Genomic DNA, 17608 nt, shown 5'->3' with positions numbered 1-17608 from the left:
TTAAACAAGGGCTGTGAGTCATGATAAGAGATGATGGACAGGCCCAGGTACTCCTCTTTGCCATTCCCTGGATATCAGTTTGTATCACATCCTTTTAGCCGGCCCACCTCACTGGGGTGAGGCACTGCATGAAAACACTTCGTTACTCCTCATCTTTGTTGTGTTTTATTACTCTTACACCTCTGGATGTCTCTAGACTCAAGTACCAATGGAACACGCTGTAAGGGAATGGGAAAGTAAGGGGAAAAGCAGTCTAATTCTGCTCCATCTCTGATTTTCTGCAAACACACTCAATTCTTCTGGTCAGAGTTTAACCTTCACTGGAAAGGTTAAAAGACGATAGTGTCTGATGGACACCCTATATAAACAAGTTAGATGCATGTTTATGGGTTTTGAAACATATCAGGGCCACAGTTCCTGGCATGTAGTAGGCACTCAGTAATTACAGAGTAAATACAAGTGGAAATGTACTAGATAATATTTTGATAGGCTATTTGGTTCAAGGAAGTGTACTGATCATGGGCTGCCAGAAATGTCCACAAGAGGACAGTGTGTTCCCAAACCACGGAGAGCAAGCTTTTCAATTCTGCACACCTTTCTTCCACTGACATCTGTTATATCCACATGGACAGGTTTCACTTTTCGTTTGGCAGCATAGTCTCCTTCCCTTTAAACCTGCTTCTATAACCTATTTCATGGCAGAATACGACATTTGTAAAGTCACAAGGGCAAGAATGGAACAGAGCAAATGTGAGTATGAAAAGTTGCTATTTATGAGGGTTTTTAGAAAGCATCCATCCTCATTAGAGTCACATGTTCTCACTCCTAAGGTTAACACCAACACAGAGCAGAGCACTTAAGGCCAGGTGGCAAACTGATTCTGGCAAAGTTTAACAGGCAACTACTGGGGGCAGTTTTCTGAGGCCACGTGAAGGACACAGGGAACCTAAGATAGAAAGATATGACGATCTTCCAATCCCAAAGCCACTTACACCTGGAACTATATATATATTACACCTGGAAATACACACACACACACACACACACACACACACACACACACACATATATATATATAGAGAGAGAGAGGGAGAGAGAGAGAGGAAGATGAAAGAATTAAGGGCCATGAGAATGATGCTTTGCACCTGTGTACCATTTTATACTTTCCAAAATACTTTTATATATATTATTTATCTGCCCTATTAACCCTGTGAGATGGACTGGACAGTTTATCTCCATTTTTAGATTGGGAAGCTAAACTTTGCAGAGTGAAGGGACTTGTTCAGTGCCACGCAGCTGGTCTGAGCTAGGACTAGAACCCCTGGGCATCCTGCCTCAGTGCTCTTCCTGCATGCTGTGCAAACCCAGTCCCCACAGCCTCGACCGCCAGTGCCCCTTCCTCTACTAACATAACACAGCACACCATGGTCAAAAGTGCACGCTCAGTTATATTTGTGGTGTGAAATTGTGGTCTGCTAAACCCTTCCAGCCACCTTCAATAGTTTTCTTTACCAACTGTGGTGCCCAAGGTATTTGCACCAATTGGTTCCAAGACGGCAGTTTGTCAGAAAATTTGCTTCCAGAAGCGGCATGTCCCTGAAACACCATCCACTCAAATCCACATGTGGTTTACCACGACTCCCAGCATCGTTATAGTTTCTCAGTTAAATATCACAGGATTGTACTAGTCTACCAGGATAGAAGACAGCTGGTTGGGGAGATGCATTTAAACCTAACACAGCTGTCCTGCCAACAGCACATTTAACTCGTAAAGCTCAAGCGGTGTGATTGTGGGCAATGTTAAACTTTTTCAACCTTTTTAAAGGCTGCATCAAATGAGACAGAATATAGAAAAGTATTTCTGCAAACCACAAAATATATACCATTTAGTTACCACAATTCCACTTCTACATGTGCCTGATCCACTTTGTCAATTACCTGTGGGAAAGTGTTGATTGTGGCTTCCCTGGTGACTCAGTAGGCTTCCTGTTGCCTCCCCCATTCTCCAGATGGCATGCCTCAGGTGACATGAAACAGGGTCCCAGCTTGAACACTCTGAGTTTTGAACAGATAGGTCTGGGAGGACATCTGCCAGAAGTCTATTTGCATGAAGAACTTAGAAACCTCCTGGAGAACGCTCACACTGAAGGAAAGAGGAGTCCGGCTTGCCAACCCCAAGGCGGCAGGCAATCAGTAATGCCTTAGTGGTCAACGGGAAGGATGGGATGTTTTAGAACCTATGGTTTCCAGCGCTTAGCTTTGTCTCCATGTCCAACCCCCAACATGTGAATCCTACAGAAAGTTGTGGGGCAGAGGGGCAAAAAAAATAAAGCTATGTTTCCCTAAAAACTCTCTAGTATTTAGGGATGTCAAGGCACACTGTCTTGCTCCATTCAGGCTGCTGTGAAAAAATACCTTAGATCAGGTGATTTGCAAACAGCTGAAACGTGTTGCTCACAGCTGTGGGGGCTGGGAAGTCCAAGATCAAAAGTGCCTGCAGATTCTGTGTCTCGTGAGGGCCTGTTCCTCACAGATGGCTCCTTCTCACTGTGTTCCTCCATGGTGGAAAGGGCGAACAAGCTCCCTCTGGCCTCCTTCATAAGGGCATGGATCCCATTTGTAAGGGTGAAGCCCTCATCACCTAATCACCCCTAAAGACCCTGTCTTTTAATACTATTGCAGTGGGGGTTAGGTATCAACATATAAATTTGCAGGGGACACAAACATTCAGACTATAGCATACACTGAAGGGATTTCCCGTTGCCCTCCCAAGTCAGCACCCACTACAACAGAACACTCTGAGGCTGCATAGCTTGGGGGCACTCACCAGCTGTAATGGGAAACAATCATAGCTGAAGGGCATGGTGGTGCCGAACTTCAGGGGATAAGGGGAGGAAAAGGGGAAAATGGGTAACTGTCCCATGGAAGTGGACCAGTTCATTATGCCCACGATCATATATGGTGTATGCTCTATGATCTCCAGAAATATGTAGAGCACTTTCCAGGAAACTGCAGTCCTAAGTGACCAAGTATGAGAAAAGCCAGTGACTTTTACGTTATTACCGTCAAAATGCTCCAGATGTATTTACAGGTTGTGAAGCCTGGATAATCTTGACTGGAATAACACGAGTCCTACTAGATGGTGTCTCAGAGGTCAATGGCTGTTTCAAGGGAGCAAATATGGCAAGGTTGTTTCAACAAATATTTAGCGGGTGTTATTTGCCTGGCCTTGTCTAGGCACTACAGACCACCATGTGGTCACGGTTTAACCCTTTCTGCATCTGTGCAGTACCTATAATCAACTGGATCAACTAGCCAAAGCAGCAGTGTGATGTGCCGGACAGACAGAAGAGGAAAACTGATCCCACAAATACTAGCTGGGCTATGGATGGAATGTTTGTGTTCCCCTTAAAATTTACACGTTGAAGCCTAATCCCCAATGTGATGGTAATAAAAGAGGCCCCAGAGAGCTCTCTCATCTCTTCCGCCATGTGAGCACACAGTGAAAGTCAGCCACTTACCAATCAGGAAGCAGTCTCCCCCCAGGCACGGAATCCGCCAGCGCCGTGGTTTTGACTTCCCAGCCTCCAGAACTGTGAAATAAATCTCTGTGATTTAAGCCACCTAGTTTGTGGAATTTTTGTTATAGCAGCCTGAACAGACCAGAAGACAAGCTGTATCCCTAGATAAGTCACATCTCTGAGTTTCTTCTTCCACATTTGTAAAAGGTGGCAAGGAATATTCACCCTCCTTGCCTGCCTCCAGTGATTGTGAGGGTAAGCATGACGCTGTGCATGAAGATAATTTGAGACCCAGACTCTATTAGAGAGATTCAAAAGCAAAATACCGTATTTATGTGGATTATAATAATTTTCCTTAGAAAATGGGGGCTTGATGACAACTGTGTTACTTAATTTTACTCCCCAACACCCTATTAATTTCATGTGTCAGACTGCCTAGGTTATAGTACCCAGTTGTATGATCATGAGCCAAACACTAGATTTTTCTGTGAAGGTATTAAAGTGAGTAACGTTTAAGTCAGTGGACTTCAAGAAAAGCAGATTACTCTCCATAATGTGGGTGGACTTCATCCAATCAGTTGAAGACCTAAAGAGAAAAGACTGAGGTCCTGTGAAAAGGAAAGAATTCTGCCTCTGGACTGTCTTCAGACTCAAAATTATCAACTCTTGCCCAAGTCACCAGTCTGTTTTACAAATTTTCAACTTGCCAGCCCCCACAATTATATGAGCCAACTCTTTAAAATAACTATCTCTCTGTCTCTCTATATAGTCTATTGGTTCTGTTTGTCTAGAGAACCCAGGATTTACATCTGGTTCTAGTGCCTTCCATACACCGGGCCTCAGACTTGCCCAGGTTCCAACCCATATAGAAGTGAACATTTCACAAGGATTATTCTATAGTCAGACAACTGGCAGAGCAATTAGTAGTTGCCATATAGTAAACTTAATTTCAGAAACTTATCTGGTTTTCTGTGTCCCTCTTTGACATTCTAAGATAGTCACATTTTATTTAAGGAATGGACTAAAGATCTCACTCATGTGATTGAAAATTCACAAAATTCAAGAACAATCCTAATTGAGGATGATGACAAATTCTGCTATCATTGTTTAGAATTACTAAGCCTACTACTTTGAAATTGTGATTCTTCACAAATTGTTATTTGGGAAAAATTCACATTATTTCGCATTTTGTGCATGCAATAAGACTGTACTAATTTTTTACATTGTACTGTTTCAAAGACACATGAAGTGTTCACATAAAATTCCCCAATTAAGATTATATTCTATTTTGTTCCAGGTATATGCTTCACTAAAACATTTATTACTATTAAGCAAGATATAAAATGGACAAAGATGACACTTTAGATCTTTTGATCTACAAGGTATCTAGGAGTTATAAAAAGTAAATATTAAAAGTTTATATTATAACTAGTAAATAACTAATAGTTATAGCTATAAAAGCTAAAAATAGCGCTGTCCAAAATTTTAAAACATCGAAAGACATTATCAGTGTGGTATATGAAATGTATAAGCAAAGAAAAGAGATTTGGAGACTGCATGCATTTCATTCTTGTATTCTTATTTTAAATGAGCAGGTGGCTAGAATTAGTACAGCGCTTGCAAACACCTGAGGTCAAAACCACCAAAGCCCTGTATCCCAGCCCACCTTTGCCGCTTTCCTTTTTCCCCAATGGAGGAAGGAACGACCTAAGACGCAGGCCAGCGCCTGTGCTCCAGTCCTCATCCTCTCCCACCTCCTCAGTTGCGCTCCCCATCCCACATCTTCAACTCTCCCTCTCTGCCGATTCTTGGCAATGAGCACTTCAGCCAGTTCAATTTCTCACATCCTAAAGCAACCTTAAGAGAAACCTTCCTCAGCTCTAAATCATTCACCCTTCCCCCAATCCTTCCACAGCTATTACTCATCTCCCCTTTACCTGACATTCTGGGAACACATTTATACATTGTATCTTCTTCCTTGTTTCCTATTATCCCCTCAATGCGCTGCGGCCTGCGGTGGGCCCCCACTACTCCCCAGAGCCAGCTCTGCCCAAAGGCCCCACAAAGTAGTAACTTCTGTGTTGCTACCCGCAGTGAACACTTGACATCCGATGGTTTTTATTATTTCATGTGACCTCTCCACTGATCCTGACAGAGGTAACCACTGCCCCTTCTCGGAACACTATTTCCTTGTTTTCATTACACTCTATCTTTCTGGTTCTTCTCCTTTCTGGCCGATTTATCCCAGTTTCCTTTATGTTTTCTTCTTCATCTACCTGGCCTTTGTCTTAGCTGCCCTGCTTTTCTCAATACCCACCCAGGGTGACCCTATCCATTCCTACAGCATCAGCCACCACTAACACAGGGATGACTCTGAAACCCTTCCTTTCCCAGACGTCTCTCCTGTGCCATACACATCTAAGTGCCTTCTGGATACCCAGGGCACCTTAACTACACACAAACATGTCATCATGTTCATCTTTCCAATCCTGTCCCCCTCCTAAAAAGAACCTCCCCCTGTTTCTTTTGAATTTCTCATTACTAAACATGCCATTGTTCAACAGAGAAAACTGAAAATCATCCAGAGACTTTAAGGATTGAAGTTCAAGGTGGACAAAATGTAACCTCAAAGGCATGGGTGCAATGGGGGGGTCCCAGTCCATTCAAAGATGGCCTACAAACCCAATGTTCTCATTGGTTCCTCCAGGGTGAGGATGACCTAGAAACAGATTTTAGTCAAGATACGTAAGAGTCAGCTGCACTGCTTTCTCCAACCGCAGAGAGCGACTAGCCAGAAACTGAGGGTCCCCTATTGTTCAAGGTTTGCTTCACCCTCCTATCCTCAAATGGGAAGCAATCGTTGCCACCCTGTGGTAAAGCAGAGGCACTGCCGCTCCTTTACCAAAGCCAAAGCTTGGCAGAGTAGAGGCTCCTAGAATCTGCCTCTTCAAGGAGCCTATCATCCACAAGACTCTTTCTCCACTTGATATTTATTACAAAAATAACCTTGGGTCTCTATTTCTAAGTGAAAAATTTGAAGTCCAACAGTCAGTGTTACAAAAAAGGATTTTTTTTTTTTTCCTGAGATGGAGTTTTGCTCTTGTTGCCCAGGCTGGAGGGCAATGGTGCGATCTCGACTCACCGCAACCTCTACCTTTTGAGTTCAAGCGATTCTCCTGCCTCAGCCTCCCGAGTAGCTGGGATGACAGGTGCCCGCCACCATGCCCAGCTAATTTTTTGTATTTTTAGTAGAAATGGGGTTTCACCATGTTGGCCCGGCTGGTCTCGAACTTCGGACCTCAGGTGATCCGCCCGCCTTGGCCTCCCAAAGTGTTGGGATTACAGGTGTGAGCCATTGCGCCTGGCAGGACGTGGGTATTTTAATGTTTGGCAATATAGATTTAAAATTATTCAGAGCCATCAAATGTGAATGTTCATACATTTCTATCTTAATGGCTGGATATCTGGTGTTATCACAGTGCTAGATATCTGGTGGCCTAGAACTGTGGGGAAAATGAACAGCTGGCACTGAGGGGCCATCTTTTACCTGAAGCTGTTAATGTTCTGAAAATGAAAGCACTTTTTCTGGTTGGATTCATCCAAGGCCATCCAAGGCCACCATCAGTGTCAGCTGGCACAACCAGTTCTGACTCCCAAGAGCTCCCATTTCACAGCACAAGGTTCTCTGAATCAGTCCCTTGGCCAGTTGGTGGCTTTATTCGTTTCTGGGGATAATACAACAACAGTAGCCATTTAGCTATGTCTTGGAGACCAGTGAGCAACTGGCTGGGCTTGGGAGAATACGGTTGCTGCTGAAATACATGGTGCACTGAAGCATATCTGAACTGCATTGCTAACTGATGAGTAATCAAAAATAAGATCGGGGCGCCGGGCGCGGTGGCTCACGCCTGTAATCCCAGCACTTCGGGAGGCCGAGGTAAGCAGATCACGAGGTCAGGAGATCGAGACCATCCTGGCTAATACGGTGAAACCCCGTCTCTACTAAAAATACAAAAAAAGTATTAGCCGGGCGTGGTGACGGGCGCCTGTAGTCCCAGCTACTCAGGAGGCTGAGGCAGGAGAATGGCGTAAACTCGGGAGGCGGAGCTTGCGGTGAGCCAAGATCGTGCCACTACACTCCGGCCTGGGCGATAGTGCAAGACTCCGTCTCAAAAAAAGATAAATAAATAAATAAATAAGATCGGGGCAAGCCATTAAAGGTTGAAAACATGTTGTCATTAATCCACAAAGTGAGAGGAGGAAGGCCTGCAATTCAGTTGCCAACAGCACCCACTGATTGCACGTTAAGAGTGGGCTAGAAACCCCATTTTATTTTATTTTTATTTTTCAAACACCAACTCGAACCAGATAAGCCCATTTTATTTGTGCCCATTTTATTTAACAGAACGAGGCTTAGAAAGTTGCCAAGATTACACATAGCTAGAAAATAGCTGTTTTTAAGGCACCCATGGAGAAATTAAACATAACCCCTAATCCTCTCTGGATGTTTTAGCAAATGCTTCTACCCCAGGGACCATTTAAAGCTATTAAGGACCAGGAGGCTGGCTACTAGGGTTCAGGAGTCCTCCAAAAGAAACTTCCTGTCTAGTTGGCCCTCTGCTGGTTTAGTCCCAGGACTGCAAAAAGTCCTTCTAGCTCCTTGGGAGGCGCTGTACAAAGGGTACAAACCTTGCACCGTGGTGATCACAGTCACAGTCAATTCTAGATAACAGGCATTTTTGCTCAGCACATTATCACTGAGCTCATGGCAAGAACTTCTAGGCAGAGATTTTTAAAAACACAGAATAGAAGTGGAATATTTTCCTTGAACTAAAAGGAAGAAAGGCTTGACAGATCCAGATGTAAAACAGTATTTACATACTTATTGCCATAAGATATATTTATTTTCCCCGATATTATATATTAATTCCTCAAATATTTACTGAATGCTTACTATGTGCCTAGAATATGTTGCAGTTAATAAACAGATATAGCCTCATGGAGCTTACATTCCAGTGGAGAGATAAACAATAAGCAAGAAAACAAACAATGATTATAAATGACAAAAAATGCTATGGAGCTTAAAAAAAAAAAAAAGATACTACAACAGAGAACGGAGGGGGGTGCTACTCAGACAGGGCAGTCAGGCAGGCCTCTGAGTGGGTGACTTTGAAACTCGCTACACAAGGAGTGGGAGGAACAGCCTGTGTTGATAGCCTTGAGGTGGGAAGAGGCCGGTGTGACTCAGGGCCAGAATGCATGGAACCAAGTCAGGGGTACAGTTGACCGGAGCTGTGGATCCCCGTAGGTCATGGCAAGAAAGGTTATTTTTACTCAGGGTACAATGGGAAGCCACCAGTGGAACTGTAACTATGGAGGTGACACTAATATGGTTTAAACTTTTCAAGTTTCACTCTGCCCTTCCTGTGAAAACAATTGAAAAGGGATCAAGAATAAAAGCAGGAAAATGAGTTAGGAGGCGATTTCAAAACTCCATGCTAGACACGATGGTATCTTGGACCAGGGTATTTGGAGTAGAGCTAGAGAGAAGCAGACAGGCAAATTGCACATGGATTTTAGAAATAAAAAATGAAATAAATTACTTAAAATTGAGGCATGAAGTGTGATGGAGAAAATCAAGGATTACTGTAGGTATTTAGTGTGCATACATGGCCAAGCAGCGGCACTACTCATTTAGACAGAAAAGACTGATATAAACAGGTTGGGGAAGGTGGTGGTTTGAGAAATCAGGATTGAAACCTGGCAATTTAGCAATTAGTGTAAGTCTATGGATATACAAGAAAGAAGTGTGGGCTGAAATACAAACACCAGAGTCACGAGCCAAGAAATGGATGAGAGTCAAGAGAATGAATGAGATCAAGTAGATAGAGAATTGAGGGAAATAAGAGAAGTGGACCCAGCACTGAGCCCTGGAGAACTTAACATTTAAAGGCCGCCAGAGAAACCTGTAAATGAAACAAACAAACAGGTAAAGGAAAAAAGGAAAGCCCAATACTTATTTGTTTATTTAAGGACTACATTTCTTTGCCCTGCTACTTTGCTGTTCACATTTATTTCCTCAGCACCTAAAACAGTGCCTGGCACTCAATAAATGCTAGTCGGTTTGATGAATGAGTGGTGAGAACAGTGGGCTACAATGGACCAGGAGAGAATGAGAGGTGAAGAAGTACAATCAGCATGTGAGGAAAGGTTGCTGTGAAAGGCAGCAGAAAATTGGAACAGTAACTAGAAGGGATATGGAATCAAAGAAGAAAACATTTTTTAATGGGATATATGATACCTCCCTGACCTAACATTAATTTATACTGATACTATATTCCTATACTAAAAGACCAATTTATAATCCTATATTTGAGAGCAAATATACACATTTGTTAAAATCCATTGATCATACAATTAATTTATTAAAGTAGACACGATAGATATTTGTCTTCTATGTACCATGTGTTGGGCAGTGAACAACTCCGCCTGCAAGGAACTTAACACCCAGTAATTATCTACAGTGATGATGATGATGATGATTTGTTTAGAAATGATTTCCTGGTAGTGCGGTTATCCATGCTAAAACTTTATTTTTGCTTCTCTGGACTGGAACATTACCTGCTTACAAGTAAGTGAATTCAAATCCTACCCCTAAGCTAAACAGAAGGTTATAGGAGTTAAGTAACTTGCCCAAGGTCACATTAGTAATAAATGATGAAGGTGGCATTCAAATTCGGGTGTCTCTGACAATGGTTTGTGCTTATAGCACCATGTTAAATGTATCTGAAATTCACACCAGAATACGGTATTACTATACAATATAATACTATATTATGTATATTCTTTCTGTAACAATTAAAAATAAACTTCCCCAACTTGGTTCTTCATAATAAAATCGTGAAATCAATGTTGGAAGGGTATGGAAAATACTCCATGTGTCTGTCAAAGGGAATTAGCATCAGGGAGTATCAGCAAAGATAATGCAAATAAATGGATGAGGTGAAACAATAACTAACTCACATGAATAAATGATCAGACCACCCAACAAATTCAATGCCAAGGTCCCAGACCGGGAAAAACCCAGGCTTCTTATTTTGTTGTTTTTGCCCGAAGTGTCTTTGGACTATTCTCTTTGTTAGTTTTCATCCTAGCTATAGCAGACAATTCTAGGATGACTCCCAAGATTCCCACCTGCTGGGAATATAATGAGATATGGGTCCCTTGTTATACGAAAAAGATCATGGGATAGTCACTCCCAGGATCATATTACATTATAATCAGAAGACTAAGGAGATATTCTCCTTCCAGCTAGGAGAAGGCACGTGGCTTACAACCTGAGGCGGCCTCTAGGAGCTGAGAGGGGCTTTGGTTGGCTGACAGCCAGCGAGAGAAAGGGAACTCAGTCCTACAATATAATTCAGATGGAATTCTGCCAGCAGCCTTCACGAGCTTGGAAGAGGACCCAAGCCGCAGCCAAGACGACACCTCTGGTCAGCACCTGAACGCTAACCCACACCAAACTCCTGAGCAGTGGAAAACTCAAATAATCAATGAGTGCTGTGTAAAACGGCTAAATATGTGGTAATTTATTATACGGTAATAGAAAACTAAAATTCAAGTCAGTATGCTTCCCTTCCACAGACACCGATGGGGAGACTTAAGATCGCTATGTTAGCACATGATTCCAAGGGTAATAAGGGAAACTGAGTTGTTAATTCTGAATTGTCCTAATCCATGATCTTTCATGTCTCTGCCTTTTCTTTATTTTTTTAGTTTTTTTGTGGGTACGTAACAGTTGCACCTCCATGCCTTTACACTTACGGTTCCCTGATAAACTCTTACTCAAACTTCAAAACCCAGGTTACATGTTGCTTCTTCAAAGCAGCATTTCCTTAGAGCCACCCCATCCACTCCTGAGCAGACTAAATTACTCCTTCTCTTTGCTTCCACAGCAGCAGCTTGTGTGTACATCTATCAAAACACCTGCTGGGAGGCACTGTCATAACTTTGGATGTGTATTCCCTCTTCCCTCTCCACTCAGACTGTGAATCTTTAGGGCAGAGCTGTACCAGTCTCCTGCCTAGTGCCTGGTATACAGTGGGTACTAAATAGTTGGCTAGTGGAGGGAATGGAGTCTCTGGATAAACATAGGCTTTTCATGCCCGGGGAGTGGCTGTTTCTTTTCCAGCGCAGCTGACCAGGCCTCAGGTATTAGTGGAAACTCAGAGAGCCTTCTCCATGACAACAGCTTAGGTGAATAACCAGCACTTCCTGCCTTAAAAAGGTAGATATTTATTGTTTGTCTCAAAAGAGTTGGCCTGAAATATATAGGTGTGCTTGAAGTAACAGGTGACAGATGCTGAGAAGGATTGAGATTCTCCCCAAAAGGGATGACAGGAAGCTCTGTCTGATTTGTTCTCATTCAAGCCATGTGCTAGGTTTGCATGCTTGCTGAGTCAACGCGTTTGTGTTAATCCACTCCTGAAATCAGATGTCAACCTAAACAGACTACAATCTCACAGAATTAGTTTTACTCAATGGCTTAAAACTATGGGTAACAAAACAAAAATGAGAATCATATATCAACAATATTCGCGACATTCACAGAACCCTGGGGCAGATAGCATTTTTAGAAAATCACAGACTCAGGCAAAATAGTGCATAATCAATCTGTAGGGAACAAACAGCATTTGTTTGGTATGTTTTTAGAGATAATTCTCATTTTCCTTCGGACCGACTCCATGCGCAAATCCTTGAACTATAAGGAAATGCTCCCTTGCATTTAACTTAAATTAACCATGCTACCTCTTTAGGATTCTGCCTTAGTGGAGAAGGAGATCATTAGAATCAGAGGATAAAAATCAAGGCATGGAAATAAGGCATCTGTCTAATGCTGCGTCACCAGCTCATAGGAGCTAGATTCTCTTTATAAACAGATCATTAAACAACAAACAAATGAGGTACTGCTTACTAATACAAGTATTATGACCACATTGACAGAAACTTGGAAAACTTCAGGGGGGAAACGGTCTTGCCACCTTAAAACAAATTATTCTTCATTTATTATTTAATAAAATTGTTATATTTTTAAATATTTTCAAAAGCTTTCAGCGTAAACTCTTAATGTCAGTACCTCTTTTGTCTCCTCTCGGGTATACTGGAGTCATTCCTAAGAATCAAGTCAGATCCTGTAGGTTCTACATTTTGAAGCTCTTTTACAAGTCCTGGCTGGCATTGACTCAAAAGGCAGCTATCTGACGACACAATTTCAGTAAGATCAGCAGTGAGGAGAAAACATCAGGTATGGGTTCTAACCTTTCTTTAGCGATAACACTAGATGCTCCTTCATTCATTCAACAAACATTAATTGAGCACCTATTGCGTACCAGATGTTGTGCTAGGTGCTAGGGCTACAACTGTGAATTAGATAGATAAGGTCCAACATCTCACAGGACTCACATTCTCATGTGGGTGTGTATATGTAAGTATGTAGACACTGTGTAGAGGAAGAAAGGGAAAACCATGAGAAAGCAGAGTCTCTTAAAGATTCAATTCCTCCTCTGAAAAAAAATGGGATAATAAAAGCATCTACTTATAAGGTTGTTGTGAGGAGAAGTGCGCAAATATATTATTTAAAATGCTAATGGAAACTTCAAACCATCAGAACACAGTAAATACCTTCGATGCTCTGGGGGCCCACAAGATTCATGGCCTGGTGAGCTGGATATTCCACTCGAGGCCTGGCAATGCCCAATTGCTCCATAACGCCGTGAAGCAGCCTCTGGATATCTGTTTCTGAGACCCTGTCAGGGGTCCGGGGGCTGTAGGCAAATGCTGGAGTCCATCCCGATGCCAGCCAAAACAGTAAGCCAGATAGCATGGTAGAGACCATCCTGGAGACCATTTTTAACCTGCAGATAAAAGACCAAATGTATACTGACTGGCTACAATCAGCAATTGTGATAATACAATTATAATGATGCAACTACTCCAGGTTGTGGTTCAAGGACCACCCAGAAAGAGGATGTAATTTAAAAATCCTTAGCAGGTTGCTTCTGTCTTAAGTTTCCATGCTAGGCAGAACATCATTGAAGAAAGGTATTAAACAAAACAGTTGCAGGTATCCAATTCCTTCTGTTTGCGTTCTTGGGAAAGCTAGGCTGGAATGGCGGTTCTTACTCATAATTTTTATCCTCCTTGTAGCTCCCTGAAAGTTCTGCGTTACTCCTAACTTCATCACTCTCTCCCTCTCTTACTAAAACAAATAAACCAAACTTGCCTCAATTTTGAGAAAGAGATAGTGGCATCTTGTGTTTTCCCAGTCCCAGGGAAGAAAAGGCTAACAGGAGGGAATCAGGAAGACACAAATGGTAAAGAAGCTCAGGCAGGTTGGGAGTGGTAGCAGGAAAACATTTTAGTTTAGCAAACATCCAATACGTTTGAGATCCTGAAAGGAAGGAAAATGTTGCTTAGATCCCGCCCTGCAATCTGCTGGGGTAGTTTGAGGTATGTTTACTCAGCCACATGCTGAGTGATCGTGGGCAAATCCCTCAGTTTAACCCTCTGCAAAACGGAGATGATAAAAGCATTTACCTTATAGGGTTGTTGTGATACATGTTAAGACAATGCCAGGCACAGAATGAGCCCCTATACTGCTATTATTATGTTGGTAACATTGCCTTACAGTTCTGGAGGTTAGAATTCGGGGAGGCAGTGGTGGTCAGAGGGAGAAAACTAGCCTGAGGGTCAGCCTGTCCTAAATGTTGGTTTCTATGGGTATGTCTGCAAAACAAGGGAACATTATCCTTGCAGCTTACCCGACAGCTGCTTAACCTGTTGGGATGGATGCTTCAGGCAGCAGCCTTGCAAATGCCTTTTTTTTTTTTTTTAACACTCTTGTTGCACTCACTGCAACCTCCACCTCCCGGGTTCAAGCGATTCTCCTGCCTCATCCTCCCGAGTAGCTGGGATTACAGGCGCCCACAACCACACCCGGCTAATTTTGTATTTTTAATAGAGGCGGGGTTTCACCATATTGGTCAGGCTGGTCTCGAACTCCCGACCTTAGGTGATCCACCCCTCCTCGGCCTTCCAAAGCGCTAGGATTACAGGCCTGAGCCACCATGCCCTGCGCAAATCCTCCTTCTAATCATTCTTCTACTGGGGATGGGGGATGGGGGATGGAGAGATGGGAGGAGGCAAAATTGTGCATTTCCTTTACTGAAACTAAAATTTTTATACCCTCCAATTTCTTTTTCTGCAAAAAAAAAAAAAAGGCCTATTTCTAGTCACTAGATATAAATCCTCGCTCTCTAAAGAGCTGGGAATAGCTATTTTAACAGCAAAATCTGCAATTCTGATGGAAAAGGCAGGAGGCAGGCACGAGGCTCTCCATCTCCATCTTTCCCTTGTCCACTCTGAATGCAGTCTTTCACTTCCTTTCCAACAAAAGCCGCTCTGATTTGATGAACTGCCCAATCTCCTCCCTCAGTACTCCCTTCTCCTTACTGATAACCAAACATTCTAATCCCCTACCCATCCTTTGTCTGACCCCAGCCTCTACCTCGAGGATTTTAGCAGGACGCCCTCCCCGACTGGCGATACCAAATCTCGGGTTGGCAGCAGGCGGCCGAGCCGACATCAAAGCTGTACTCACCGAGGAGCAGCCAGAGGAGCCTACTGCGGTATGGGCCCTGGTGGGGGTCAGGCCAGGAGCGGGCGAACTGGAGAGCTCCTGCGTCACCTTCCTCCGCATCTTAGCTCCGCCCCGGCCCCTCCTCCAGCAGGTGGAAGTTAACTCGCCAGGCGTCCGCAGACTGCATCCCAGATAAGTGAGCCTCTAACCGGGAGCCGCACAGCTCTTCAACCCACACATTCTGCATACAAACCTCTAGACTACGACATTTCCTTCAGCTCCATCGACCTCTGTGGCAGTCATTCACCTCCTTTCTCAATCTCAATTACAATGTGCCAGATCGCCACTATAGCACACCTTTAATTTTGCCAACTTCTAGAATGTGTTTTTTTTTGTTTTTGTTTTCAAAGTCTTTTAGCTTCAAGATGGAAGAGGCAATGAATGGTAGAGGCACAGAAGATGAAGTCCTAAGAACTTTTAATGGTGGCTATGATAAGGTATACCCTGCTCTGAGGGGCCTCTTACTGATCAGGAAAACTATGAGGACATTTAATACAAGAAGCTAGAAACTTTCATTAAAGTGATAAACTTGAACATCTGTAGAAATATCAGCTCTGAGTGTTATTTCTAAAATTCCACACAAACCATCAAGTGAAATTCCACTTTGGCCTGAAGAGAAACCATACTCCCAGCATACTGTAGAAGTATGTCCAGCTAGTCCCAGATTCTTAAATGAGGGTTTATGGAGCACCTACTATGTGCAATGTTGAACACTGAAATTTGTTCAAATACTAAAATCGACATATAAAGCCACACAATAAATATGGCACTGCAAATTTCATCAAGACGGAGAATGAGTGAAGTACCTGGGAAGGAGGGGGTCTCAAAATCCAGATCTATTTATCTTAGCTCTAGACAGCAAATCCATTGTCATCTACAGCAATTTTATGCAATGAATAGAGGCTGGCAAAATTCAATTATGAGACACATGGCCTTTCATTTTGAAGTCAAGTCTCTTTCTCAGTATTTTTTCTTCCATGGATGCTCTTCTGCTTCTTGCATTTTGTTTCAATGCATGCTAAACTCGACAGGAGAAACACTATCTATTAAATGGCTCTAGGCTTACTGGCCATGCTGGAGTTAGTATTTATTATTGATGCATAGAGCCTTTTTAAATTCTGAATTTACTTTAGCTATGTTCAATTGTTATCTTCATTTTGTGGTTGGAAAAAAGGAAGTCACTACAATTTACTGGTTTTGTGTTGAATTTAATTGAAATACATCAAAATGCCTATGCTTCATCTGAAATTTGTTTTTTTTTTTTTTTTTTTGAGACAGTCTTGCTCTGTTGCCCAGGCTGGAGTGCAGAGGCGCGATCTCGGCTCACTGCAAGCTCCGCCTCCCGGGTTCACGCCATTCTCCTGCCTCAGCCTCCCAAGTAGCTGGGACTACAGGTGCCGGCCACCGCGCCCGACTAATTTTTTTTTGTATTTTTAGTAGAAACAGGGTTTCACCGTGTTAGCCAGGATGGTCTCGATCTCCTGACCTCGTGATCCGCCCACCTCAGCCTCCAAAAGTGCTGGGATTACAGGCGTGAGCCACCATGGCTGGCCGAAATTTAGTATTTCAAAAATATAACTTCATATATATTTAAGAGATCACAGAGGCCGGGTGCGGTGGCTCAGGCCTGTAATCCCAGCACTTTGGGAGGCCAAGGCGGGCGGATCACGAGGTCAGGAGTTCGAGATCAGCCTGGCCAATGTGGCAAAACCCTGTCTCTACTAAAAATACAAAAATTGGCCGGGCGCGGTGGCTCAAGCCTGTAATCCCAGCACTTTGGGAGGCCGAGACGGGCGGATCACGAGGTCAGGAGATCGAGACCATCCTGGCTAACACGGTGAAACCCCGTCTCTACTAAAAAATACAAAAAACTAGCCGGGTGAGGTGGCGGGCGCCTGTAGTCCCAGCTACTCGGGAGGCTGAGGCAGGAGAATGGCGTAAATCCGGGAGACGGAGCTTGCAGTGAGCTGAGATCTGGCCACTGCACTCCAGCCTGGGCCACAGAGTGAGATTCCGCCTCAAAAAATAATAATAATAATAATAATAATAATAATAATAATAATAATACAAAAATTAGCCCGGTGTGGTGATGCATGCCTGTAATCCCAACTACTCTGGAGGCTGAGGCAGAAGAATCGCTTGAACCCGGGAGATGGAGGTTGCAGTGAGCCGAGATTGTGCCACTGCACTCCACCCTCGGCAACACAGCGAGACTCCGTCTCAACAAAAAACCCAACAAAACAAACAAAAAAACAGATCACAAAATTAAGGTTTAAATTCTGCCACAATTTAAAAAACATGATTATTAAAATCCTACATTAAGTTCTTAGTGATCATATTATAAAATGTGGTTGAACAGTCTATTAAGTTCTATGTATTATTTGTTGCT

At 43.1% G+C, this 17608-nt stretch overlaps 1 protein-coding gene across 3 annotated transcripts in view; it reads right to left on the bottom strand.

Moving 5' to 3' along the window:
- The window catches only part of SCG5 (secretogranin V), a 54311-nt gene extending 39010 nt beyond the window's left edge, over positions 1 to 15301 (bottom strand). For 2 of the 3 annotated variants that reach the window (XM_008017169.3, XM_008017170.3), the window contains exons 1-2: positions 15181 to 15301; positions 13203 to 13435 (exon numbers count right to left, since the gene is read on the bottom strand). In XM_008017169.3, the coding sequence (XP_008015360.1) occupies positions 13203 to 13428 (226 nt within the window). In that variant the 5' untranslated portion in view covers positions 13429 to 13435; positions 15181 to 15301. Of the gene's footprint in view, positions 1 to 13202; positions 13436 to 15087 lie in introns of all 3 variants that reach the window. The other variant, XM_008017166.3, reaches the window with a different exon arrangement.
- Positions 15302 to 17608: the final 2307 nt, after the last annotated feature.

Source organism: Chlorocebus sabaeus, chromosome 26 (genome assembly GCF_047675955.1).
Source record: "Chlorocebus sabaeus isolate Y175 chromosome 26, mChlSab1.0.hap1, whole genome shotgun sequence".
NCBI lineage: Eukaryota > Metazoa > Chordata > Mammalia > Primates > Cercopithecidae > Chlorocebus > Chlorocebus sabaeus.
The sequence above is the reverse complement of the archived record's forward strand: the minus strand, read 5'-3'. Positions and strand labels throughout refer to the sequence as shown.